The sequence below is a fragment of the Corythoichthys intestinalis genome, chromosome 22 (assembly GCF_030265065.1).
Source record: "Corythoichthys intestinalis isolate RoL2023-P3 chromosome 22, ASM3026506v1, whole genome shotgun sequence".
Lineage (NCBI taxonomy): Eukaryota > Metazoa > Chordata > Actinopteri > Syngnathiformes > Syngnathidae > Corythoichthys > Corythoichthys intestinalis.
In genome coordinates this window covers 3,457,146-3,484,321 of record NC_080416.1, presented here as the reverse complement: position 1 = coordinate 3,484,321, position 27,176 = coordinate 3,457,146, and the positions used below count along the sequence as shown (strand labels likewise).

The following is a 27,176-nucleotide window of genomic DNA, read 5'->3' as shown; positions in this document are numbered from 1 at the left end:
GACAGCAATGTGGTAAAACGGATTTTGCGATGTGGCATTTTTTTGCCATGTGGTAAAATTTATTTTGCCATGTGGCAATTTTTGGCCATGTGTCAAAATCGATTTTGCCACATGTCAAAAAAAAAAAAAAAAAAAAAAAAAAAGCCACAAGTTTTCCAAAATGTATTTTGCCATTTTTTTGCCATGTGGCAAAATGCACATGGCAAAATAAATTTTGCCACATGGCAAAACAATGCCAAATGGCAAAAAATGCCACATGGCAAAATAAATATTGCCCCATGGCAAAAAAAAATGCCACATGGCAAATTCAATTTTGCCACATGCCAAAATCAATTTTGCCACATGGCAAAAAAAAAAAAAAAAAAAAAAAAAAAAAAAAAAAAAGCCACCTGGCAAATTCATTTTGCCACGTGGCAAAATGGCAAAAAAAAATGACACAAGGCAAAATCCATTTTGCTACATGGCAAATACCATTTTTCATTTTCGGCTCTGCTGGATAAACCTGCATTTCATTATTTTGTCTCATTCCTACCACAACGAGTTAATAGATTCTATTATATCTTCCAACTGTCTTCAAGTAAACAAAAACTATTTCTGAGAAAATAATTTCAATCACGTTCTCCCCATAAACTTTCGGTCGCAACATTTTCTGGGCATTCCTAATGTGTATATATATACATATATTTAAAAAAAAAAAAAAAAAAAAAACAGCTTTCCAGGGTAAAATACTGCGGTCGGTAAAACTTTGTAAACCCTATATTACTGATTCTGATGGCGCCTACATGACTGCATCGATACCAGCAAGACCAGTACCAATACACAAGAACACACACAAAAATAACTTTTGTCGTGTTTTCATACTGGTCTTGCCGGTTCGGAAACCAACGTGTGCTAGATTTCTTAGTAAAAATGGGTAAGAGAACGTCACTATAAAACCAAGACCATTTTACTGTATTGAGAGAAGGTACCTTTTTGTCTCAAGTTTTACATATTACTTGCGACCGTCAGTAAAATTCACTGATATTCATGCTCGGAGTATAGAACATTTAGAGATTTGTAGGTACAACTAAAGACATCTTTATTGTACATTGAGCAACTTACTTCCTTGAACTGAAGCACAACAACATATTACCGAGGTAACGGGTGATGGGAACTCACCGTACTGAGAATCCGCATTTTTCTCTTCCTCTTTCATTTTCCCCATCGACCACCGCCACCTCTGCCACGGCGTGTCACTCAGAAGTCGCTTTTCTTTGAGTTAGGACCCTAAAACACTCTTGGCAAAAAAAAAATACAAATTGTAAGAGGCCCAAGTCGACGGAATCTTTTCCTTGGGAGTCTAACTAAGCAGTGACGACAGCTGAGCACCTGTAATAAGGCGTGCACAGGAAGTTGCCAGGTGCAAGCCTCGTCACAGAGGCGGGAAAATAAGCAAAATGCTTGAAAAGGCCTAATAATGACGTTAATTTCGTCGTAATTCTGGCTATAAGTAAAGCTAGTCATTTAATTAAATTTAACTCAGGATATGAATGATGTCATTTTAGCATGTGTAACTCTCATTTCTTTTAGAAATAATGAACAGTGAAGCAAACGTAGCAATGGCGGCGACGTCGTCTTCGTATGTACGACGTTATCGTTAGCTTGTCGCCACAACCATGCATATTACTATGTAACTCGTAATTTTTCAAATAACTCATATATTTGTAACATCACGGAAAAACGTTCTGACCTCATAACATTTGGTTAACAAATTAACATGAAGTTTATGGTTCCTCGCTTGTGCAGGCCTTCATGTTAGCAGAAAAAAATATAACTATTAACACTTACCCGACTGCTTGTTGCTTTATAATTGAATTCACTTGTGAATTTTTTGTAGCACTAGCAATTTTAATTTTGTTTTGACACTCACCAATGTCGAGCTGTGGAGTTGTGGACCATTCGGCAGGTAAACGCTATTTTAAATGAATTGATATTTGACGACTACGTACTGTGATTGACATACCTGCAATAAAACACGCCCCCTCATGGCCTTTTAATGTATTTCAGGTAGGTGGTTAGATACAGGGCAAAAAAATGTAAGATAAAATATGAACAGATTTTCTTCAGTTTTATTTTTTTAAATGTTAAAAAGAAATGTAAAAAAAAACCTGTCACGCCTCCAATTCTGGTGAGAGAATGTGCACTGTAAAAAGGTTGTATTTACGCTAAAATACTGGCAGCTGTTTGCCACAATTGTACAAATTAAAACGTGAAAAACACGTATATATAGCTGTACTGCTTCAGCAACCGATACTTTTTTTTTGTAATTTTTTTTTTCCAGTCAGGATTCAAACCCATACCTTGACAGTTGAATATGCTATATGTTGATTCAAACCCATATTGTAACATTGCCAGTTGAACATGCTATATACTGAGCTACTGCAGACTATTTGGAGGCATAGAATAGTGTTGAAAGTTTGAAATACTCCCTGAAAGCGTACTGGCAAGTGTACTGGCAGCTGAAGCTAGATTGTGCTGTTAGCTCAGCAGTCAGCACACCTGACTGCCGCAGTGACATCTTAGGTTCACATTCCAGTTCCAGAACAAGAAAGGGAGCACAGTGGCTTCGCTAAAAGCAGACCAGTTACACATTCATGCTTTTACAGTCGTTTGACTTCAAACAACAGTTCGATAGTATATAAATATCTAAAAGAAGTTCTTATTACAGTTGTTTTTAATTTGACAATGAACTTTTTTACATTTTCCCCAATTTTTAAAAATTCTGGCAACCACAGCTGCCAGTATTCTACCGTGAATTAACCTGTTTTTTTAACAGTAGTTTCCCAGAGTGTGTAAAATACGGAGTTTGTTTCTTGGCACAACGGAAAATATTAAATATCGACTATACAACTTGTAGATTAATGCTAAAACCAGTTTTCTCAAATATACAAAGTTGAACAAACATGACTGGTATTTTGAAAAGTGTTTCGTGTGTTCTTAGCACTGCGTAAATGTTCACTGAAATGGTAAAACATTGTGTGGTTTGGTAGCAAAAATGTATTACAGTCACTGATGAAAGTAAAAAACACTGTACATTACAAAACATATTGATATGGAAATATAAATTTTGTGTCGTTAAATGCCAGGAATAGCCAGCCCACAGTCCGCTCCCGTCTCGGGACTAGCCTCAAGTCGAGCCAGTCTGCTCTGCTCCAAAGCGATGGCCTCTGCAGAGTGTTTGCATTTCTCCGAGCCACACTGACAGGTAAAGTACTTGCTCTTAATATCCCAGAAGCGATCGCCATAGTCAAACCTATGGGAAAAGACACATTTCTGATGAATGAGTATGCTAACATTGTAGAGATGTATGTACAGTGGGATGAAAACGATAATGAAGACGATAATACAGTGGTATATAAAGTATCTGAACTTTTAGAATTTCCCACATTTCTTCATAAAATCACCATCAAATGTGAGCTGATCTTTGTCAAAATCACACAGATGAAAAAAACGTGTCTGCTTTGCCTAAAACCACCCATTTATAGGTTTTCATATTTTAATGAGGATAGCTAGCAAACAATGACAGAAGGGGGTGGGGGGTAATAAGTATGTGAAACCTCTGCCTAGGAGACTTTGCTAAGAGCAATTGAATGGCAAATGGTGTTACACTTATATAGCGCTTTTCAACCTTTCAAACCAATTTTTACCAAACAATTTAGGTCAGGTGTGTCCATGCCCGTGAAGCATGGAACATCATGATTTGGGGCTGTTTTGTTACCACACGGCCTTGACAACTTGTAATCATTAATGGAAGATTGAATTCAAAAGTTCATCAGGATGTTTTGCAGGAAAACCTGAGGCCGTCTGTTAGACAGTTGAAGCTAAAAAAGAGGATAGATGCATCAACAAGACAAATGATCCAAAACACAGAAGTAAATCAACTTCAGAATGGTTTCAGAAGAAAAAAATACCAGTTCTGGAGTGGTCATGTCAAAGTCCAGACTTGAACCCTATTGAGATGCTGTGGCATGACCTAAAGACAGCGATTCATGCCAGACATCCCAGGTATCTGACCGAACTACAGCAGTTTTGTAGAGAAGAATGGGCCAAAACTAGTCCTGATCAATGTGCCAGACTTAACTGCACCTACAGGAAGCGTCTGGTCAAAGTTATTGCTGCCAAAGGGGGGCCACAAAATATTAAATGTAATGGTTCACTTACTTATTTTCCTTCTGTCATTGTTTGCATACCATCCTCATTACAATATGAAAAACTTGAAATGTTTGGGTGGTTTTAGTTAAAGCAGACACTGTTTTTTCATCTGTGTGATTTTGACAAAGATCAGATCACATTTGATGGTGATTTTTTGCAGACATGTGAGAAATTCCAAAAGGTTCAGATACTTTTTTCATACCACTGTAATCTGGTCAATCACATACTTCATATTTATTCATCTTGTACTTTGTATACACTATCAAATTTGCTGACTAGTATTTTAACGAATGGCAGCTGTGATAGTCTCAACACACACCCGAGCTCTTGCCCGCTAAGGATGTCTCTGGAGCTGAAGAAGGCGATGCGCGGAAACCTCAGGTCTTGGTGTAGCATGAACACACGTACTGGGATGAGGTTAGGATCACAAAGGTGGTTGATGAAGCGGCTTATGTTGCCGTAGTACCGGGCATCAATACAGTACACCTCCCCGTCCTTTGGAGAAGACACAGGATGTTAGACATAAAAAATGTAAACTAAATAATAATATTAAAGCAGTACACTATTCTCTATAAAAAGTACAGACAAGTTACCTAGGCAAAATATTCTTATATTTTTTTTTTTCTAATTCATGAAAATGACTGTATTTACCTTATTGTCCAGGTCAAAAAGGTAGGAGTCATCCTCTCTAACATCCGCTTCTGCATCTGAGATCAGCTCCCCCACATATCTGCATGCAGAAAAGATATTTGAACTTCAAACTATCAATGGAAAAGACTGAAAAGGGCTCTTACTCGCAGATGAAGCTGCCTTGGGGAATATCCTGCAGAGCTCGAACACCCCATCCCATCTTCTCGGTCCTGTAGAGCTGAAGTCGAACTCTGAGGGAACACAAAAGGAACATTTTGTGCTTCTTCTTCCGCCAGTAGGTGGAAACTACAGAAGACGGACGCTTTAAATCAAATTTATTTAATTTTAAAACATCAAATGATAGGGTTCAAAGAGTCTCATGCACCTCCACAGCTGCAGGCTACAGACCCCTGATTTAGGCTGTCAGCAAGTGTTTGTGGGTGTCTTTTTAGATTAGCATGCATAGAACTTCTGTGCTTTGATTAGCAAGATACAGTGGTATGAAAAAGTATCTGAACCTTTTGGAATTTCTCACATTTCTGCATAAAATCACCATCAAATGTGATCTGATCTTTGTCAAAATCATACAGATGTAAAAACAGTGTCTGCTTTAACTAAAATCACCCAAACATTTATAGGTTTTCAGATTTTAATGATGATAGCATGCAAGCAATGACAGAAAGGGGGGAAATAAGTAAGTTAACCATCACATTTAATATTTTGTGCCCCCCCTTTGGCAGCAATAACTTCAACTAGACGCTTCCTGTAGCTGCACATCAGTCTAGCACATCGATCAGGACTAATCTTGGCCCATTTTTCTCAACAAAACCGCTCTAGCTCAGTCAGATTCCTGGGATGTGTGGCTTGAATCGCTGTCTTTAGGTCATGTCACAGCATCTCAATGGGGTTAAAGTCTTGGACTTTGCCACTCCAGAATATGTACCCTAATTTTTAGACTATAAGCCGCTACTTTTTTCCCCTCATTTTGAATCCTGCGGCTTATACTCCAGTGCGGCTTATTTGAGGATTTATTTGGGTTAATAGGTAAAACTTTATTTGACAGCGGCATCATAAGACTGTCATAAGAACGTCATAATAATGACATGACACTATCATGGGCATTACTGAATGCTTATGACAGATGTCAATATGTGTCATGTGGCATATTATGTCACTAACTCCATTTATGTCCAGCTCAGACCTTTTACGTCCATTCAAAAGTGAGATAATTTGCTGGATGACACTAACCGACATCTATTATAAGCATTCAATAATGCTTATGACAGTGTCATGTAATAATTATGACAGTATTATAGCACCACTATCCAAGAAAATTTTACCAAATACAATAGCTAGCAATTAATGAAATAACTGGAACAGTAACAGAAGAAATAATTAGCACTGAACATGAATTTTGATTGTTATTTACATCTTTAGTGCCGCAATGCATGCTAGGAGGAATGTTGGATGACAACAGTGTTGACAGCAGGTGGCAGCAGAGGTTGACTGTCTCCCCCAAGGGAGCAGTGATGGTCAAATGAAGATTTTTGAAACAATAAGCCTTTGCAGCCAATTGGTTCAAAGCTTCATGGTGGTTCATTTGGTTTCATGACAGTCTTATAATGCCTTTGTCAAATGAAGTGTTACCACTTAATATCTTTTGGTGTAAATATCCCATAATACAATGAGGACAACTGCGGCTTTCAGTTAGTGCAGCTTATCTATGAACAAATGCCGTTTTGATGTCAAATTTGGTGGCTGGCAGCTTATAGTCAGCTGCGCCTTATTACGAAGAAATTACGGTATTTTGTTCTTCTGAAGCCATTCTGAAGTTGTTTACTTCTGTGTTTTCATGTTTTGGATCATTGTCTTGTGGCAGCATTCATCCTCTTTTTAGCTTTAACTATCTGATGGACAGCTTCAGGTTTTCCTGCAAAACATTTGAATGCATTCTTCCGTTCATGATTGCAAGTTGTCCGGGCCCTGAGGCAGCAAAACAGCCCCAAATCACGATGCTTTCTCCACCATGCTTCACGGTGGGGATGAGATGTTGATGTTGGTGAGCTGTTCCATTTTTCCTCCACACATGACATTGTGTGTCATTGTGTGTCGGCAATCAATTCAAATTTGGTTTCATCAGTCCACGAAATATTTTGCCAGAATTCCTGTGGAGTGTCCAAGTGCCTTTAGCGGATATTAAACGAGCAACAATGTTTTTTTAGACAGCAGTGGCTTCCTCTGTGGAGTTTTACATATAGTTGATGTGTGCACATAGATATTGGACTGTGCCAGTGGCTTCTGTAAGTCTTTAGCAGACACTGTAGGGTTCTTTTTTACCTCTCTGAGTATATTGCACTGAACTCTTGGTACCATCTTTGGTGGACGGCCACTCCTTGGGAGAGAAGCAACAGTGCCAAACTCTCTCCATTTGTAGACTTCTCTGACTGTCGATGAACATCCAGACTTTTAGAGATGATTTTGTATCCTTTGCCAGCTTTATACAAATCAACAATCCTCGATCGCAGGTCTTCAGACAGCTCTTTTAACCGAGCCATGACGAATGTCAGACATTGCTTCTCATCAAGACAATTCTTACGAGGTGTGTGTTTTATAGTGGGCAGGGCATCTTTAAACCACTCATCAGTGATTGGGCTTACACCTGACTTAAATTGCTTGGTAAAAATTGGTTTCAATTGCTCTTTAAGTCTCCTTAGGCAGAGGGTTCAATTACTTATTTTTTCCCCCTTCTGTCAATGTTTGTATGCTATCGTCATTAAAATATGAAAACCTATAAATGTTTGGGTGGTTTTAGTTAAAACAGACACTGTATTTTCATCTGTGTGATTTTGACAAAGATCAGATAACATTTGATGGTGATTTTATGCAGAAATGTGAGAAATTCCAAAAGGTTCCGATACTTCTTGACTATTCTACCCACCTCTGCCTCCAGCAAGTGTTAAAATTCAGTAGTGTAAAAGAATGTAGGTTGAATTAAAGCTTCTTCTGGGGGTCAATAAAAACTAGGAATCGGGCCGCAGTTCCCCTGTCCTACGCTGTTAAAGTATCTTTTGACTAGAGGTGTCCGACTTTTTAACTGATACCTGATATCCCGATATTGTCCAACTCCGAAAATCCGATACCGAAATAAAAGTTTCCGATATATGCGGTCGTGCATTTAACGTGTTATTGCTAATTGTATTGTGATGCCCCACAGGATCCTTTAATAATGATAAATGTAACAACTTCCAGGTTTGTTTTTTTTTAATAAACATTTTGTGAAAATTAAGAGAACAACTTCCACTGCAATTATAAAAAATAAATGTCCCATATGAATAATATAAATTGAAATTAGCAAAAAATGTCATGTCATTAAATAATAGGAATCATTCACAATTAAATCATGTTTACAGTAGTTTCCGCAAAAGAGCCGAAATGCAGAAATATGAGAAATTCCAAATGGTTCAGATTCTTTCTTATACCACAGTAGACACACATGTTATCCAAGTGGCCATGCTGTTTAAGTCAAATATTTCCATGCTTAAGGAAACTTGTTCTTTGCCAAAACATGTAAACAAAGATTATCTGAATTTTAGCTAACTGTCAATGTGGAGTGCTAAAGTTACTTACTTGATTCCAGCCTGTACCACCCTGTTCTTGCATGTGCGATGACAAGAACAGGCCATGTTGCATTCAAATATAAGGGGAGGCTCAATTTTATTAAACTCTTGTAGCAACCGCTGGTCCTGTAAAAGAAAGACAACACATTGCGATAGTTTTGCACCTACAATCAGAAATATGTTAGTTTGGCTTTACCTTGTCATACCAGCAGCGAATGCTGAGCTGTCCACATAGGCAGTTACTAGAGGAACAGTCGTCAGTGCAGCCGCAGTGCTTAGGAAAAGTATGACAAAAGTCATACAGGAGCTCGTTTCTAGATCAGACTTATAGCGGAAGGGCTTACCTGTAAATGAGTGATGTTACGGTCTATGTTCATTGCTGACGTTTCGCAGTTTTCTGAAACATATTTGTAGTCTGAAGGACAGCCTTCGTCATCTACTGCATTCACACAAGGAATAGGTGCGTTCTCGTAGCCCTGGGCAATATCACTGTGACAACAAAGCAATAATGAGGATGCAGTTGGGGGAAATTGCATTTAAAGAAGACCACAACAGACTTAGGGCTTAATATAATTTAGCTTGTGTATAGCCTATTTAAAGGGAACCTCGGACTTAAGGACTTGTAGGCTCTAGTAAGCCATAATTGTTCTCTTTTACTAAAATATGTTATTAGAAACACATATATTATTGCCACTGATTAAAAACATATAATATTTAGTCCAATATTTTGACCTACAGCGGGTGCCATGTTTTACGCGCGCAATGCACGCTGGGTGTGATGACGCGGTTGGGCTGTACTGGGAGAATGGCTGTGCTACCTAGTAAGCAAAGCAAGTATGATGACTGGCATGATTTTTTCACATTCTGCAGCTGGTAAGATTGTTTTGTTACAGAGCTGTGGGATGAGTTCTCAACGGCGTACCTGAATCCAATTCCAGCTTATCAGCAGTGTCTTTAAAACCAATCCTAGGCGGCTTGCCGAGATAGTGACTTGCTGCCATTTGACAGTTAGTTTGTATATCCCTTCGTTGCTACTTGCATCATTGCCTTGTTTTATCATTTGTCTGCCTCTCACCACGGTTTTCCCCGTTTTTTTTTTTTTTTTTTTTTTAATTCCGACCTACTGTCACAGACCCTTTTTGTGTCTCCCTTTTCGCGATCGCGTGTTAAACCCTTTTACGCAATCTCTATGTTATTGTTGTCTGTTTGCTGTCAGAAGTGAGGCGCGTTTTCTAATTATGTGGTTAAGCTAGCTGCACTTTGTTTTCAGTTGCGTTTCCCTTGCAGGTTTTGCAGCACAGACAGACGGCGCATGTGGGTTGTGATTAGACATTCATTGGACATGAAATATCGACAGTGCTGTCGTACTAATCACTTTTCCGCTGGGGTTCAAATTGGAAGGGCAGAACCGACGACATGTTTATGTCGCTAGCAAGTGACACTGTGGAAGTACGGTAGCGCTGCCCAGAGACATCACCGCCCAGAGTGCATTGCGTCGTCAACAACAATGGCGATCGACTAGTTAAACAAAATTTTCAAAATTTATAAGAACGAAAACATTAAGAGGCGTTTGAATATCAAATTATTATAACTTATACTAACATTTATCTTTTAAGAACTACAAGTCTTTCTATCCGTGGTTCCCTTTAAAAATGTCCATTAGACCAACCTGCATATAATTCTTTCCGTCCTAAGCATGCGATTGGTTATTCCCCTTCGTATCCTCCTGTTGATCTGGAGTGCAACCCATACTGGCGTGTCAGAGCGTGCAAGGGTTAGAGGGGTGTCTCCTTCTCTGTTAATAATGTCGATATCTGCACCCCTGGAAAGAAACAACCTGTATACAAAGAAACAAGGTTATGTCATCAAGTAATTAGTAAAAAAAAATATATAGTAGTGTTTTGATCATAAACTGACTCACGTAACACATTCCAAGTATCCTTCTCTGGCGGCAATGTGCAGCGGTGTGTCACCGTGCACGTTTACCGACGCAAGAGAACAACCGGCGTTCAACACCATCTCGGCAATATCCACGTTTCCTGCGTAAGCTGCCCAGTGGAGACACACGTTCAACTCCTAAGGGGTAAAGATTCAATTTGATGTAAAACAACTTGCTTTTTCTTCTTAAATACAGATTCCTGCTTTAAATAAGTGCATTTAGGCTATGTTCAAACCGCAGGTCCTAATGCACGAATCCGATTTTTTCATGTCTTTCCAACTCGAGTGAGGCATTCACTTGACAGTCTGAACGGGAAAAGTCGCAGAAAACTGGACCATTTCAAATCCGATTTAGGTCAATTTCGTATGCGGTTAAAATCCGATCTGGGCCACATTTTTCCAGAATGTGGCTGCGGTCTAAACTGTCAAGTACCCCTAATCAGAATTCAAGCAGCAATTATGTCAGCAAAGAGTGATATTTAATCATTAGGATATTTTAAATAAAAAATAGACATAAATTTGTTTGACTACTTTATTAATTAGTAATTTACGATGCATCGATAATCGTGATGCCCGTGATCATCGTCAATACCGTGATCATCATTCAATAATCGATTCATAATCGAATCTTGGGGCTGCCTAAGATGGTACACCCCTACCATAGATACAAATATTTGTTGTATTGTGATGAGGATATTAAGTAGGGATGTATTGAAATGCAATTTCTTAGCAAAAAACTAAATAAGAAAAATGCATTAGAAATGAATTACTATTCAAGATTGTTTTTACATTTATATTAAAAAACATGCCGATTGACGTCGGATTTTTTAAAAACGTATTTACGTATACTTAGAATTATAGAACATTTATTTGGTACTGATATTTGAACAAGTAGGGGATTATATGAGCTCACCTTATCATTAATGGTAACGTCAGCTCCTCGGTTCAGCAGCACTTTGATCACCTCCACGTGTTTGTGTTCTGCAGCCCAGATGATTGGTGTCCATCCACCATTATCCTAAGACATAAAAAAATATATATATCTATGCAGTGTTTTTGTATGCATGAGTGACAGCACACATTGTAATGAGTGCTTTCACAGTAGAGGTTTATTAAAAGGTTACAACTAGAGCTGTCCAATATTACCGGGTAGCTGATAATATTGGCTGATAAAAGCATTTTAAAATGATATCTGATAATATCGACATCGGTTTTTCGTGATCTATTTTGGGCTAATATGCATATGGCAGTGCTGTCATGTCCATGTACTGCCTGCCTGTTTTTCTTTTTTTTTTTTTACACCCTCTGCTGGCACTATGTGCAATTAGTTTGGAACCATTCCAGCCCTTTCTGCTGACATCATCATATGTAGACGCGAGCTCATTGCGAATAGAGAGAGCTAAATAGACAAGCTGATGTCTGCAGCCAGTGTACCACATAGCAGTTCTTGCCATCTCACCACGTTGTTTGGGCAATATACATCCAGTGAGGCATCGCAATATAATCAGCCATAATATGTTAAGCCCTCGACCGCATATATCGGTATCGGTTTGATATCGGTGCTGGATTTGTGGAGTTGTACAACATCGGGATATCAGTTATCGGTTAAAAAGTCATTATCAAACAACCCTAGTGATTGTTTAATCCTTTTAAATGAAACTTGGTATTTGAAAGTACAGTATAAATGATTAAATATTTGTCAATTAATGTTGATGCTTTTCTTTTCTACCAGTGCTTGGTATTCTGGATTTGAATTTTTTATGATTTCATTCAAATATTAGCAGTAATTATGACCTTACAATGCTTTAGCACAGGCTAATGATTGTTCCTGTTATGCCCTCTGTAATGTATTTGATAGCATTGTGCTTTGTCTTTTACCTGTGAATTCACATCCACCTGTCCCGTCTCCAGTAGTATGTTGACAATTTCTAGGTTGCCCAGTTTGGCTGCATGATGGAGACCAGTATATCCATCTTCCTCCTAGGAAAAAAAAAAAAAAAAAAAAAAAAAAAAAAAAAAAAACAATACAAAATTTAAATACATCTTCACCAAACATACAAATCCTTCCATTGCTCAGTGAAACTCACCACATGGTAGACGCAGGCGCCATTTTGGATCAGGTATCGGGTCACCTCTATGTGATTGTTGATGATGGCTTCCAGGAGAGGTGTTCTCTGGTCCTTGTCCTGAGCATCAATGTGAGCACCTGCCTATCAAAATAAGATTGTTTTTAAGTTAATAAACAAAATGTGGAAAAGACAGATGTAGAAAATAGAAACAAAGAAGCAACCAGTGGACATTTTTGTTTATACAGCATATACAGTGGAGCAAGTAAGTATTTAGTCAACCACTAATTGTGCAAGTTCTCCCACTTGAAAATATTTTAGAGGCCTGTAATTGTCAACATGGGTAAACCTCAACCATGAGAAACAGAATGTGGAAACAAAAACCAAAAAATCACATCGTTTGATTTTCAAAGAATTTATTTGCAAATCATGGTGGAAAATAAGTATTTGGTCTATACCAAAAGTTCATCTCAATACTTTGTTATGTACCCTTTTTTGGCAATAACGGAGGCCAAACGTTTTCTGTAACTCTTCACAAGCTTTTCACACACTGTTTCTGGTATTTTGGCCCATTCCTCCATGCAGATCTCCTCTAGAGCAGTGATATTTTGGGGCTGTCTTTGGGCAACACGGACTTTCAACTCCCTCCTCACCCCGTGGCGTCAAAATGATAACAAGAACGGGGAGCAAAAATCCCAGAACCACACGGGGGGGTCTAGTGAATGACCTACAGAGAGCTGGGACCACAGTAACAAAGGCTACTATCAGTAACACAATGAGCCGCCAGGGACTCAAATCCTGCACTGCCAGATGTGTCCCCCTGCTGAAGAAAGTACACGTCCAGGCCCGTCTGCGGTTCGCTAGAGAGCATTTGGATGATCCAGAAGAGGACTGTGTTATGGTCAGATTAAACCAAAATAGAACTTTTTAGTAGAAACACAGGTTCTCTTGTTTGGAGGAAAAACAATACTGAATTGCACCATACCCACTGTGAAGCATGGGGGTGGAAACATCATGCTTTGGGGCTGTTTTTCTGCAAAGGGACTTGGACGACTGATCTGTGTAAAGAAAAGAATGAATGGGGCCATGTATCGAGAGATTTTGAGTGAAAATCTCCTTCCATCAGCAAGGGCATTGAAGATGAGACGTGGCTGGGTCTTTCAGCATGACAATGATCCCAAACACACAGCCAGGGCAACAAAAGAGTGGCTTTGTAAGAAGCATTTCAAGGTCCTGGAGTGCCGTAACCAGTCTCCAGTTCTCAACCCCATAGAAAATCTGCGAAGGGAGTTGAAAGTCCGTGTTGCCCAACGACAGCCCCAAAACATCACTGCTCTAGAGGAGATCTGCATGGAGGAATGGGTAAAATTCCAGCAACAGTGTGTGAAAAGCTTGTGAAGAGTTACAGAAAACGTTTGTCCTCTGTTATTGCCAACAAAGGGTACATAACAAAGTATTGAGATGAACTTTTGGTATTGACCAAATACTTATTTTCCACCATGATTTGCAAATAAATTCTTTAAAAATCAAACAATGTGGTTTTCTGTTTTTTTTTTTTCCACATTCTGTCTCTCTTGGTTGAGGTTTAACCATGTTGACAATTACAGGCCTCTCTAATATTTTCAAGTGGGAGAACTTGCACAATTAGTGGTTGACTAAATACTTATTTGCCCCACTGTAGGTCACATTAATAGTGAAAAAAAATTGGGGGATCTTTCCATTGATCAGTCTGCATTTTGAACATTTTCCACAGGAGAAATTAACTATTACAACGGAAGTGTTTTCTATATACAGAAAGTAGTCTTAAAATATTATTCATATGGCCTCACTCACCTGCAGAAGAATATAGCAGACTTCCAAAAGACCTCTTTGAGCGGCAGCGTGCAGAGCAGAACGCCGGTTCTGAGAGTCAGGCTGGTATGTGGGATCAATTCCCTCCACTTGAATGAATACATTATAGACATAGCATTCACTTTTACATAAAACTTTCCAAAAGCTTAAACAGTAGAAGTTTACTTGACTAACACAAGTTTTTAAACTTACTCAGCATGAGCAGAACTCTCTGCACTTCCCCTTGCTTTGCAGCAGGGTAGAGCTGTCGGGGGTGAAACCTCAGTTTCTTTCTCCTAAAGGGACAAAATTAGATACAGTGCTGGCCAAAAGTATTGGCACCCCTGCAATTCTTTCAGATAATGCTGGATTTCCCCCAGAAAATGATTGCAATTACAAATGCTTTGGCAGTAATATCTTCATTGATTTTGCTTGCAATGAAGAAATACAAAAGAGAATGGGAAAAAAAATACTTAAATCATGACCATTTCACACAAAATCCAAAAATGGGCCAGACAAAAGTATTGGCGCCCTCTGAAAAATCATGTGACGCTTCTCTAATTTGTGTAATTAACAGCACCTGTTACTTACCTGTGGCACATAACAGGTGGTAGCAATAACTAAATCCCACTTGCAGCCAGTTAAAATGGATTAAAGTTGACTCAACCTCTGTCCTGTGTCCCGGTGTGTACCACATTGAGCATAGAGAAAAGAAAGAAGACCAAATAACTGTCTGAGGACCTGAGAAGCAAAATATTAAGGAAGCATGGCCAATCTCAAGGCTAGAAGTACATCTCCTAAAACCTGAAGGTTCCTGTGTCTACCGCGCGCCGTGTCATCAATAAGTGTAAAGCCCATGGCACTGTGGCTAACTTTCCTAGATGTGGACGGAAAAGAAAAGCTGACGAGAGATTTCAACGAAAGATTGTGCGGATGTTGGATAAAGAACCTCGACTTACATCCAAACAAGTTCAAGCTGTCCTGCAGTCCAAGGGTACAACAGTGTCAACCTGTAGTATCTGTCGGTGTCTGAATGAAAAGGGACTCTATGGTAGGATACCCAGGAAGACCCCTCTTCTCACCCAGACATAAAAAGCCAGCCTGGAGTTTACCAAAACTTACCTAAGATAGACAAAACCGTTTTGAAAGAATGTTCTCTGGTCAGATGAGACAAAAGTAGAGCTTTTTGGCAAAAGGCATCAACATAGAATTTACAAGGAAAAATAACGAGGCCTTGAAAGAAAAGAACACAGTCCCTGCAGTCAAACATGTCAGAGGTTCCCTGATGTTTTGGGGTTGCTTTCCTGCCTCTGGCACTGGACTGCCTGACCGTGTGCATGGTATTATGAAGTCTGAATAGACCCTACCCACCGACGTCACAAAATCACGTGCTCGCTGTATGGTTCTGCCCCCTAGTCCGTCATTTTGTGTCTGTGTTATCAATGGTCTCAACTGATCGAGCAATTTATAATGCATTTCATGGAAGACCCGGTGCTTTCGGATGCCGTAAACTCACTTGATGCGTTGCATAAAAGGCGTTATGTGGAAAAGCTTCAGTTTATCCATTCGCCAGATCCATATTTGATGCCTAAATCGATGTTTTTCGACCCGCTGTCTCCGCCGTATTTGCCTGACATCTGCTAGCTACCCTGATATGTACGACTATCTTGTCCACACAAAATCAGCCTATTCTCACGAAAGTTTGAAAAACTTTAAGAGCTTGGAGGCTTATAAATACTTTGTTGCTGGTTGGGTGAAACAGGTCCTCGTCCACGAAAATTCGGTAGGAATCTATCTTGTGCTTGGAGAGGTGAGTTACGAAATTTTCAATTCAAAATCTTTTGTTATTGCTAACATCCACTGTCAGGTCTAATGTATTTCATGTCGTTTGTCAATGGAGTTAGGGCTTTTAATGTTTATATGGTTTAGCGATAGCACTCTCACTACATACATACGTGTATGTTGTCGGCGATTAGCCTAGCAATGATCTTAATTGTGGTTGTCAGCCCAAAACCCTCTAAATATATATTAAATGCATCTTACCAGATATAAAATGACTACTACATAATCTGTGGTAATCGTTTGGAGCCCAGTTTTCTCGTCGAATTGCAGCAGCCCATCTCGCTCTCTTCTCTCCGGGTCTCTCGGAATCCGGTAGAACTTCAAGTCTCTCCGTCTTCTCTGTCTATCTTCTCTGTTATTGCAACCGACCGCCACACACGCCTTCACCATTTTGATTATTAATGTTAACGAGCTGAAAAACACGTCGTAAATAGGAGGAATGTACGTAGCCGTAACAGGTAAACATGATGTGTTGACGGACAATTGGGCGGCACCAGTCAGGAGGAAGGAGTTGTGACGTCACGTGGGTAGGGTCTATACTACCAACAAATTTTGCAGCATAATGTAGGGCCCAGTGTAAGAAGGCTGGGTCTCCCTCAGAGGTCATGGGTCTTCCAGCAGGACAATGACCCAAATAACACTTCAAAAAGAAGTAGAAAATGTTTTGAAAGAAAGCACTGGAGACTTCTAAAGTGGCCAGCAATGTGTCCAGACCTGAAGCCCATAGAACACCTGTGGAGAGATCTGAAAATGGCACCCTTCAAATCTCAGAGACCTGGAGTAGTTGGCCAAAGAAGAATGGTCTAAAATTCCAGTAAAGCATCGTAAGAAACTCATTGATGGATACCGGAAGCAGTTGTTCGCTGTTATTTTGTTTTAAGGTTGTGCTAAGTATTAGGCTGAGGGTGCCGATACATTTGTCTGGCCCATTTTTGGAGTTTGTGTAAAATGACAATGATTTACTTTTTTTTTTTTTTGTCATTCTCTTTTGTGTTTTTTCATTGCAAGCAAAATAAATGAAGATATTACTACCAAAGCATTTGTAATTGCAAACATTTTCTGGGAGAAATTGAGCATTATCTGACAGAATTGCAGGGGTGCCAATACTTTTGGCCAGCACTGTATGTCTCTACATTGCTAACATTAAAATCGTTATTGTATGATTAACTGATAGAAAGACGAATACCATAGTTAAAGCGAACCTTTCGGTATCTTGTGTGAGAATAGCCTTTTGTAGTGCCGCCCTGCTCGGTCCTGCCGGGAGAGCACTGGGGCAAACAAGCTTCCCATTTGGCATACAAGCTGAAGGACCCACGCTGTCCACTCCCTCCTCAGGAGGCGGCACAGTAGCGGCGGATGGTGTCGAAGGCACAGGTTGGGGCGGTTGCTGTTGCTCCACGGTTAAGGTTGTCATTCCATGGCTCCGCATACGTGCACTGGTGAAGACAGTCAAAAGGATTTACCACTTTCTGGCAAACACTTCAGAAGTTTCACACAACAGACATTCTTATAGTTAGGCATGTGCCGTTTACCAGTTTCGAGGTTTACCGTGGTATGAAAACGTCCCGGTTTCAAAACCACTAAAAATTTCCGTTATACCATAGTACGTTATTAACTATTTTTTATTTATTTATTTCCCCTCCTCAAAAAAGACAAAATCGCTAGTAGGGGAGTACTTCAGCTACCGAAAAGAAATAGCCGGCCGCGGCTACGAGGACGAAGGACAGCTGGACCTCCAATATGATTTCACACTGAGCTTTATCCCCCCCCCCCTCAAAAAAACAAAGTCGCTAGTATGGGAGTACTTCATCTACTGAAAAACAAACAGCCGGCCGCGGCTTAGAGGAGGAAGGACAGCAGGACCTCCAACATGATTTCACATTTACAGTGGGGAGAACAAGTATTTGGGTTTAAGGGTTTGGGTATAAGGGTTTTCCTATTGGCAGTGTATCAAATACGTGTTCTCCCCACTGTACATGACCATCATCAGTCATTTTATACATTATTTAAGTAAACGCTGTCGTGAACGTTTCCCACCAGCTACGAGAGTTCATTACAGCGTGTTTCGTGTGTCTAATGATGGTAGAACAAATACTATAACTATACTAAGCTTGTTAACGAGGCAGATGACGTGGCTAGTTAGCACGCCAAGACGACTAACTAGTTTCCTCTCTACCATTAGCTTACTTTTGTAAGGTCTTCCGGCATTGAAGCATGTGTGTGTGTGTGTATAATGTGTAAATAATGATACAAGTCATACACACGCGCTGTCTCTTGCTCTCGCTCTCCGTTAAAATTCAAATAATTAATATTAATAGTACTAATAGTTACTGGTGCGCGATAATTATTGGTCTGATAATTATCGGTCCGACACTCTAAATTGTCCATAGGTGTGAGTGTGTGCGTGAATGGTTGTGTGTCTCCTTGTGCCCTGCGATTGGCTGGCAACCAATTCAGGGTGTCCCCTGCCTACTGCCCGAAGTTAGCTGGGATAGGCTCCAGCACCTCCGCGACCCTCGTGAGGAATAAGCGGTATGGAAAATGAATGAATGAATGAATGAATGATCGGTCCGATTATAGGAATTATGACGTCATCCCAATAATTCCAATAACATTTATAATAGGACCGATAATATGGACTGTTCTGGCTTTACAGTTTACACACTTTTATGGGAAATCAGTTGACCATTTGCGGGGCATTGCTCCCACCTGCTGGTCAGAATAATTCACTGCATCTGTTTTTTTGTTACAGTAGTTTGGTTCAATCACTTACACATTGCAGTGTCTAGCTGTAGCATTGACAGTCACGAATTCGTTCTGTTACGTTTCCTCCTCGGAAATATATGTAAGTATTTTATGTTTACTATAACATATGGATGTGCAATATATGTTTACTTCTGTGGTGAAAGGTCATATGTACAGAACTTCATAAGTTGTGTTATAGAAGCCAGCCAATTCTTTCGTAGCTCGAGCTAGTGTGCAATGCTATACATATAATAAACCCTACTCACGTGACGTCACGGCCACGCCCCCGCGCCATGTTGTCCGCATACTCGTCATAGAAATGCATTACCGCTTCGTAAATTCCTCCTATTATTGCACGTTTTACTGCTCGTCAACATTAATACTCAAAATGGTGAAGTCGTGTGTGGCGGTCGGTTGCAATAACAGAGAAGATAGCCGGAGAGACTTGAAGTTTTACCGGATTCCGAGGGACCCGGAGAGAAGAGCGAGATGGGCTGCTGCAATTCGACGCGAAAACTGGGCTCCAAACGACTACCACAGATTATGTAGTAGTCATTTTATATCAGGTAAAATGCATTTAATCTATATTTAGAGGGTTTTGGGCTGACAACCACAATTAAGATCATTGCTAGGCTAATCGCCGACAACATACACGTATGTATGTAGTGAGTGCTATCGCTAAACCATATAAACATTAAAAGCCCTAGCTCCATTGACAAATGACATGAAATACATTAGACTTGACAGTGGATGTTAGCAAGAACAAAAGATTTTGAATTGAAAATTTCGTAACTCACCTTCCGAGCACAAGATTCCTGCCGAATTTTCGTGTACGAGGACGTGTTTCACCCAACCAGCAACGTAGCATTTATAAGCCTCCAAGCTCTTAAAGTTTTTCAAACTTTCGTGAGAATAGGCTGATTTTGTGTGGACAAGATAGTTGTAAATATCGATATCAGATGTCAGGCGAAGCCAGCGGGTCGAAAAACATCGATTTAGGCATCAAATACGGATCTGGCGAATGGATAAACTGAAGCTTTTCCATGTAACGCCTTTTTTGCAACGGATCCAATGAGTTTACAGCGTCAGATAACACCGGGGCTTCCATGAATTGCTCTATAACTTGCTCGACTAATTGAAAACAATGAGAATAGGTCTGAAAAAGAGGTACAATATGGCGGCCGGAAACAGCGACACGCCCATTTTGTGACGTAGGTGAGTAGGGTCTATAGTTGTGTATATAAGTGTATTTTGCAGTTTGTTGTATATTGAGTATTGAATATGTGTATTTTTCTGTTGTACTTTCACAATATTAAGACGAGTGTCTTCCCATAAAAGCAAGAAAAGACCAAGCCTTGTGGTTTATGGAAGTGCATTCATTTTTAGCTGGCTGTCGGGCAGTGCAGAAGTGAAACGCACTGTTTTGTCCATGTCATTAAAAAAAAATCTGGTGAGATCAAAGGCAAATCTATGTTGAATCGACCACTAGTTTTTTTTGTTTGTTTTTTTTAACCTCCAGGCGTTCAAAAACTCGGGAAATACATTTTAAATATTATATATTTATTATCGGTTATCGATATCGGTATCGGCTTTAGAGAGCAGGAAGTTATCGATATCGGTATCGTTTTAAAAAAACTGATATCGTGCACCCCTACTAATAGTATGTGTTTGACAAAAAATCAATTTGATTATATATTATTTACATCCAGTTCTGTTTTTGTTTTAATGTTAAGCAACTTGAGCTGTGGCTGTGGGTTTAGTCTATAAGTTTTATTTATTCATTCATTCATTTTCCATGCCGCTATTCCTCACGAGGGTCGCGGAGGTGCTGGAGCCTATCCCAGCTAACTACGGGCAGTAGGCAGGGGACACCCTGAACTGGTTGCCAGCCAATCGCAGGGCACAAGGAGACATACAGCCATTCACGCACACACTCATACCTACGGACAATTTAGAGTGTTCAATCAGCCTACCATGCATGTTTTTGGGATGTGGGAGTAAACCGGAGTTCCCGGAGGAAACCCACGCAGGCACGGGGAGAACATGCAAACTCCACACAGGAAGGCCGAAGCCCGGGTTTGAACCCTTGATCTCAGAACTGTAAGGCGGGGCGGCGTGGCTCAGTGGCGGAGTAGTTGTCCCCCAACCCAGAGGTTGTGGGTTCGATTCTTCGCCCTGATGAACTCGCCTAAGTATCCTTGGGCAAGATACTGAACCCCACGTTGCTCCTGGTGCTGCGTCACCAGTAGGTGAATGGCGAGATAGTGTAAAGCGCTTTGAGCGCCTTGAAAGGTGGAAAAGCGCTATATAAGTATAACACCAACACCAGATGTGCTAACCACTCAGCCACCGTGCCGCCAGTTTTATTTATTCAAATTTTATTTAAAAATTTTAAGTTATTTAGTTTTTGTTATTTTATATATTTATTTTAACATTATATTCATGTTGACGTTCCATTTTGCAAATATGTTGTGAAAAAAAAAACCCTCTTCAATAGAAAAAAGTTGTTTTTTACCCATACATCTCAAAATAACACATTTTAGAGCTATAATTGCAAAACCGTGAGACCGTGAAACTGCAGTATTTTTGCTTTAGGTTATCATACCAGCAAAATCTCATACCGGCACATGCCTACTTATAGTGTTCTTAAAATTTGGAGTTAAATTAATTGAAGCCAAACTCTTACCTGACGGGTCTTTCGGGCATCCTCCCATCTTTCATCCCTCCTGTGGAGGCTGTGAGAGAGGGCGCCGTAGGGACTGACGGCGGCAGAGACGGTGTTGTGGTGGAGGACGCTGACATGGTGACGACCATGTTTGCGGAAGCTGAGCTGAAGGAAGGGATGGTAACCTCTTGAGCCTCGGTGGCATCCTCGCCACAGTGGGGACAGAAAAGCATTCCGCCATTTGTCCTCCGCCCACCGCCGAGCACCGTGACACACCCTCGGTGGAAACGGTGGGCAATGCGCTGGTCCGGGCAGCATTCCAGGAATGTTCCCTTGAAGAACAAACTGTTAGAAAATGGATTGAAAAAGGGAGAGCGAATTTATAGATGAGGTGGTGGCAACTTACTGCTATGCAAAAGAAACCACAACCAGGACAGCAGTGGTGTTTAACCATGTGTGAGCGATGGGTGTCGCAAAGCACCATCAGGGGTACTCGGCTTGACGGCCGCATGGTCTCCCCTTTGGACGTCACGTTGCTGCAAGGCTTCAGCTGGCAGATTTAACAAAATATGAACGGTTAGAAAGCTAGCCTAAAGAAAATGCAGTTTGGTAATGACACCCACTTCTCCATTGCTGCTCTCCGTGGCCATACATTGTCTGCTCACACGCTGGTTGGTGCTGTCAACACGGGGCGCCTCCATCCTACAACTGCAAAGGGGAAGCTCCTCCAACCGTTCCGTGTCCCCTCCATCGCTTCCCTCTGCAACAAAGACAAAATCTTCCTCATAGTATTAAAAGCACTCTGAATTTTAAGCCCATTGTGCCTCACTTCTAGTTTTGCTGTGCTTTGTTTTTGTATTATAATACAATACAGCAAAGGCATATTGCTCGGGCAATGCTTGTCGAACTTTTTTTTATGTTTACAGACAAATGAAAACTACAAAACAATGGTACTGCTAAATGATACTGCAAATAATTTTCAGGAATTACAGCTAGTTAGCTATAGCCATTTTCTAGGCTTACGTAGTAGTTGCATTTGAGTTCAGTGAGGCATCTAGAATCCAATTGTCTTTAACAATTAATTAATTAATGAACAACTCATCGATAAGCAAATTAATCAAAAATTATTGGGGTTGTGTCCCGTCTTCCCATCCCTGAAGGCCAGTAATGGGGGCGCGGGTGGACCCCCCGGATCCCTAGCGGGTGGCGATGGCCCCTTTGCTGGGCCGCGGCCGTGGCACTGGGGTGGCAACCGCTAGTCTGCGGGGCTGTCGCATGTTTGATGGGGCACTGGCACGGCTGGATGTGATTGGGTGCGCTCGGGTGGGCGGCTTCGGTCCCAGGATTGGCAGTGGGGCAGCGTAAAGTCGGTTGCCAACGGGCTTACACTCACAAGGGATTCACACGATTACTGGTTTCTAGATCACAGAGCTAATTTGTGTACACTCCACCCCTCCCAATCACTTATCTTATAGACTCCGCCCCCCCCCCCCTTCTTTCCCTGGTCAACAGGCTCCCCACATGGTGTCAACCTGATATATATAGCTCACAATAGCACTGATGGGAGAAAATATTACATTATTGCTTCTGTGGTTTTTCACCTTGTTCCCATAGTTAGGAGACGCGCTTGAGAATCTCACGAGATAACTTGTTTTACACCATAGTACACGCCTGGGTCCCATAGTTACACGCCTGGGTCCCATAGAGATAACTTGTTTTGCACCCATAATATTTACCATTTGTTGGCATCTGTTACAGCACAGCTCATTTGTCCCATCTGAAAAGCCCTTTTTCAAGGGGGTGAACCAAAAGTAGCTTAAATGTTTGTGATTGGACGGGGCCGCGCCACTCAGGGGCGGAAGTTGGCCTCTCCGCCTCCGAGGGGTGCGTCTTTACAAAACCGGACATTTCCGGGCGACCCGTGAAGTCCGCCAGGGGTCACGTACGGATCGCCTGGCTTTGCCCCTTTGCCGCTTTAGTGGAGTGTTGCTGGCTTCCCACTCACTTGTCACGGTAAGCGATTTTCATTGCTAAAGGGACATTTTGTTTTGCTGTAACAGTAACGAGGGGATTCTGGGGTTGACAAGCTCAAGTCTAGCGTCATCGTTGACATTTGTTGATACTTGTTTGCTTGCTCTTGTGGGATTGTAATCAATAAATTTAATTTATTCTGCATTTTCTAATCAATAAAAATCGTCTATTGAGCAAAAGTGTGCCTGTTAGTGATTCACCGTGAACCTGGAAATTTCGGAAAACAAGCACCAACATATTCATAGTTAGTGTAGGCTTTCATATATAGCTGGCTAGCTATGCTGACTTTGCTAGGCCGATGTAGTAGTTGCATTTGGCAAACCCAGTTCAATGAAGCGTCGAGCATCCAGTGTATATGACTGTGGCTTTCTTCAAATGAGAATCCCTCGTGTGCATGACCTTGACCGTTGACGTCACATGGTAAGATGGCATATAAGGAAAATAAATGGATAATTGTGCATTTCTCTCAAAGATATGTGAGAAATACACTGGAAATCGAACACCTTATTGCAATAAGTGTATTGTGTCAATTCATATCCCAATATATTTTAATTAGGGCTGTCAAAATTATCGCGTTAACGGCCGGTAATCAATTTTTTACATTCATCACGTTAAAATATTTGACGCATTTAACGCACATGCACCGCTCAAACAGATTCAAATGATAGCACAGTGTCATGTCCAATTGTTACTTGTGTTTTTTTGGTGTTTTTGTCGCCCTCTGCTGGCGGTTGGGTGCGACTGATTTTATGGGCTTCAGCACCCATAAGCATTGTGTAACTATTGACATCAACAATGGCGGGCTACTAGCTTAGTTTTTGTTTGAAAATTTTACAAATTTTATTAAAACGAAAACATTAAGAGGGGTTTTAATATAAAATTTCTATACCTTGTACTAACATTTATCTTTTAAGAACTACAAGTCTTTCTATCCAAGGATCGCTTTAACAGAATGTTAATAATATTAATGCCATCTTGTTGATTTATTGTTATAATCAACAAATACAGTACTAATGTACCGTATGTTGAATGTATATATCCATATTGTGTCTTATCTTTCCATTCCAACAATAATTTACAGAAAAATATGGCATATTTTATAGATGGTTTGAATTGCGATTAGCTATGATGAATTAATTTTCAAGCTGTAATTAACTCGATTAAAAATTTTAATCGTTTGACAGCCGTAATTTTAATATAGCGATAATACTGCTAAGCACTATTGAACAGATTCTGGGGGAAACCCTGCATGCTTAAAGTGACTAAAAATACCTACTCATTTCAATTGTGCAGATTCCAAAGACACCTGGCATGACAGCTATAAACCTACCATGATGAGGTGAGAGCGTGAGGCTGTCGGCAGCAGCAATGTCCAAAGCATCTAAGGGAACTTCTGTGTACTCAGTCGACCTTCCGCCTGAAATGAGTAAAAAGTACAAAACAGAATTGTGTTGTTCTGGTGCTATACTCGGGACATACGACAACACCATTAAAAAAAAACACATTCAGTCTAACATTTAAGGTTACGATATCCTAAAGCTGAAATATCGAATAGTCCTATCATGGTTGCTTCAGAAAACAAACCTAATAAACCAGAAATTCAACAAGTTTTGGTCATGAGTTAGGTAGTAGTTATTCTTATGAATGTGAATAGGCTATCAAGTTTAGACAAAACTTTCCTAAGGAACAGATTTAATGACAAAATCTATTCCATTGTCCAATGTATGCTTCGTTACTCACCTTCAGCTGTCTCCAATTCATCAGAGCTGATTCTATCTTTTGCCTGATGCGCCTGTTTCCATGGAAACTCTTGAGGCTTTCTCTGACTCATTAAGTCGCTTTGTGGTTCAGAATCCGATTCCTGTGAAGAACGTTCACTCTGATAAGATGATTTCAATGTCGGCCTACGTTACAATGCATTCACGTCTCATTCCCACCAGACATTTGCTGAATTTCAAATCATTGCCTTATTTCAAAGTATGGTTTGTCGCCTAATGCGGCGACGATTAATCAATTAATTCGAGTCATTTGATTCGAAAAAATCCTTTGGATCAAATTTTGCTGCTTTGAGTATTCGTTTAATTAGAGTGGCGTTTTAATGGTTTGTTTTGAAAGTGTTTGTGTTTAGCTTTATATTCATTTGGGTGGATATGCTGCCCTCACAGTGTCTATGACGTAGCTCGCCTAAAATGGCTGGATCCAGCTGCTCCCTGTTAAGACCAACATACGGTAAGTTTTTCTTTAAGCTAATATGTTTGTTTATGCATTCGTATTTTAGTTTAGAGGTATAATTGTATTTAATTTATTTGAATGATTTGTTGAGAGCATTGTTTAAAAAAAAAAAAAAAAAAAAAAAACATTCGCATTTTATAGCATTTAAGCTAGCGGGCTTTTGCTACAAAAGTTAGCCAATTGTTCTTTTGTTGTACTTCGATCCTTGTTATTCATTTTTTTATATCGTTCACGGCTAAATTTGGGTATTTTAATTTATTTTTTAATGCATTTATTGCTCTTATGAAATAAAAGTTGAGTTCTGATTATGTGTCCTAAGAGTTACAGATAAGCACCGAGAAGCAGAAAAAAATAACTCACGGGATCTGACATGTTGACGAATCCCTCTGAGTCTTTAACGTGCTGCCCTGCTGCTCCCCCACCATCTTCAAACTATAATCAAAAGCAATACACGATAAACACAATCACAAGGTGTTCATACTTGATGGTAGCATAAAGACAATTACTTCCATATCTTATATTTTACCACGACAACAAAATTGCAATTTAACATCCTCCATCCGACATAAATTTGAAGAGGTCTTACCGTTTTTTGTATACTGTCATCAAAGGCGTGGGAATTCTCAAGAGTGCGGGCAGATAAATGGCTGAGTTTTCTCTTTTTTGCAACTGTCAGAAAAAAAGAGACATACCCATTATTTATTATTCCCTGAATTGACGAAAAAACACAAATTCAAGTTTAATTTTAAAAGGAGATATACAGTCACGTGAAAAAATTCGGACACACCATGAAATATACAGTTCTTTATTAAGAAATGTTCACATATCAATGTCTGACCTTGTTTTTCTTTATCTCTGGAAAAGAAACGGATTTAATAGCAGGAAACAACGAAAATTAACATTGTTTTAATCATAAAACCCAATATATCAACATAAATGCATATTCTAACTGAGGAAAAAGTTAGGACACCCTACCACCTGATAGCTAGTGTTACCCCCTTTGGCTGAAATAACTTTAGTGAGACGCTTATTGGTCTGAAGAAAGTTTGCCTCACTCTTCAACGCAGAATGCTTTTAGCTGTGAGATTTTTGAGGGGTTTCTTGCATGTACAGCCCATTTCAAGTCACTCAACAGAATCTCAAAGGGATTAAGATCTGGGCTTTGACACGCCCATTCCAGGACGCTCCATTTCTTCCTTTTCAGCCAGTCCTTGGTGGATTTACTTGTATGTTTTGGGTCATTGTTATCTTGCAGGGTCCAGTTTCACCTCAGCTTTAATTTTTTCACAAAGGATCTCACATGTTCCTCAAGCACCCTCTGATACATGATAGAATTCATGGTGGATTCTATGACGGTGAGCTGGCCAGGTCCTGCTGCAGCAGGGCATC

The 27,176-nt window shown here is 40.2% G+C and overlaps 2 protein-coding genes across 3 annotated transcripts in view; both read right to left on the bottom strand.

Moving 5' to 3' along the window:
• Positions 1–2,021, bottom strand: part of slc44a4 (solute carrier family 44 member 4) — a 28,562-nt gene extending 26,541 nt beyond the window's left edge. Inside the window, exons 1-2 of one of the 2 annotated variants that reach the window (XM_057827894.1) lie at positions 1,910–2,021; positions 1,159–1,276 (exon numbers count right to left, since the gene is read on the bottom strand). In XM_057827894.1, coding sequence (XP_057683877.1) covers positions 1,159–1,204 — 46 coding nt within the window. In that variant the 5' untranslated portion in view covers positions 1,205–1,276; positions 1,910–2,021. Of the gene's footprint in view, positions 1–1,158; positions 1,277–1,729; positions 1,767–1,909 lie in introns of those variants that run through there. The other variant, XM_057827895.1, reaches the window with a different exon arrangement.
• Positions 2,022–2,156: 135 nt separating this feature from the next.
• The window catches only part of ehmt2 (euchromatic histone-lysine N-methyltransferase 2), a 33,395-nt gene continuing 8,375 nt past the window's right edge, over positions 2,157–27,176 (bottom strand). The window contains exons 6-27 of the mRNA XM_057827893.1: positions 26,374–26,456; positions 26,148–26,219; positions 25,296–25,416; positions 24,886–24,972; positions 22,148–22,284; positions 21,931–22,074; positions 21,546–21,856; positions 17,317–17,550; positions 14,486–14,568; positions 14,276–14,382; positions 12,464–12,586; positions 12,255–12,356; positions 11,290–11,394; positions 10,360–10,514; positions 10,108–10,275; positions 8,783–8,927; positions 8,635–8,712; positions 8,449–8,564; positions 4,986–5,072; positions 4,843–4,921; positions 4,511–4,686; positions 2,157–3,292 (exon numbers count right to left, since the gene is read on the bottom strand). Coding sequence (XP_057683876.1) covers positions 3,115–3,292; positions 4,511–4,686; positions 4,843–4,921; positions 4,986–5,072; positions 8,449–8,564; positions 8,635–8,712; positions 8,783–8,927; positions 10,108–10,275; positions 10,360–10,514; positions 11,290–11,394; positions 12,255–12,356; positions 12,464–12,586; positions 14,276–14,382; positions 14,486–14,568; positions 17,317–17,550; positions 21,546–21,856; positions 21,931–22,074; positions 22,148–22,284; positions 24,886–24,972; positions 25,296–25,416; positions 26,148–26,219; positions 26,374–26,456 — 2,891 coding nt within the window. The 3' untranslated portion in view covers positions 2,157–3,114. The remainder of the gene's footprint in view (positions 3,293–4,510; positions 4,687–4,842; positions 4,922–4,985; positions 5,073–8,448; positions 8,565–8,634; positions 8,713–8,782; positions 8,928–10,107; positions 10,276–10,359; positions 10,515–11,289; positions 11,395–12,254; positions 12,357–12,463; positions 12,587–14,275; positions 14,383–14,485; positions 14,569–17,316; positions 17,551–21,545; positions 21,857–21,930; positions 22,075–22,147; positions 22,285–24,885; positions 24,973–25,295; positions 25,417–26,147; positions 26,220–26,373; positions 26,457–27,176) is intronic.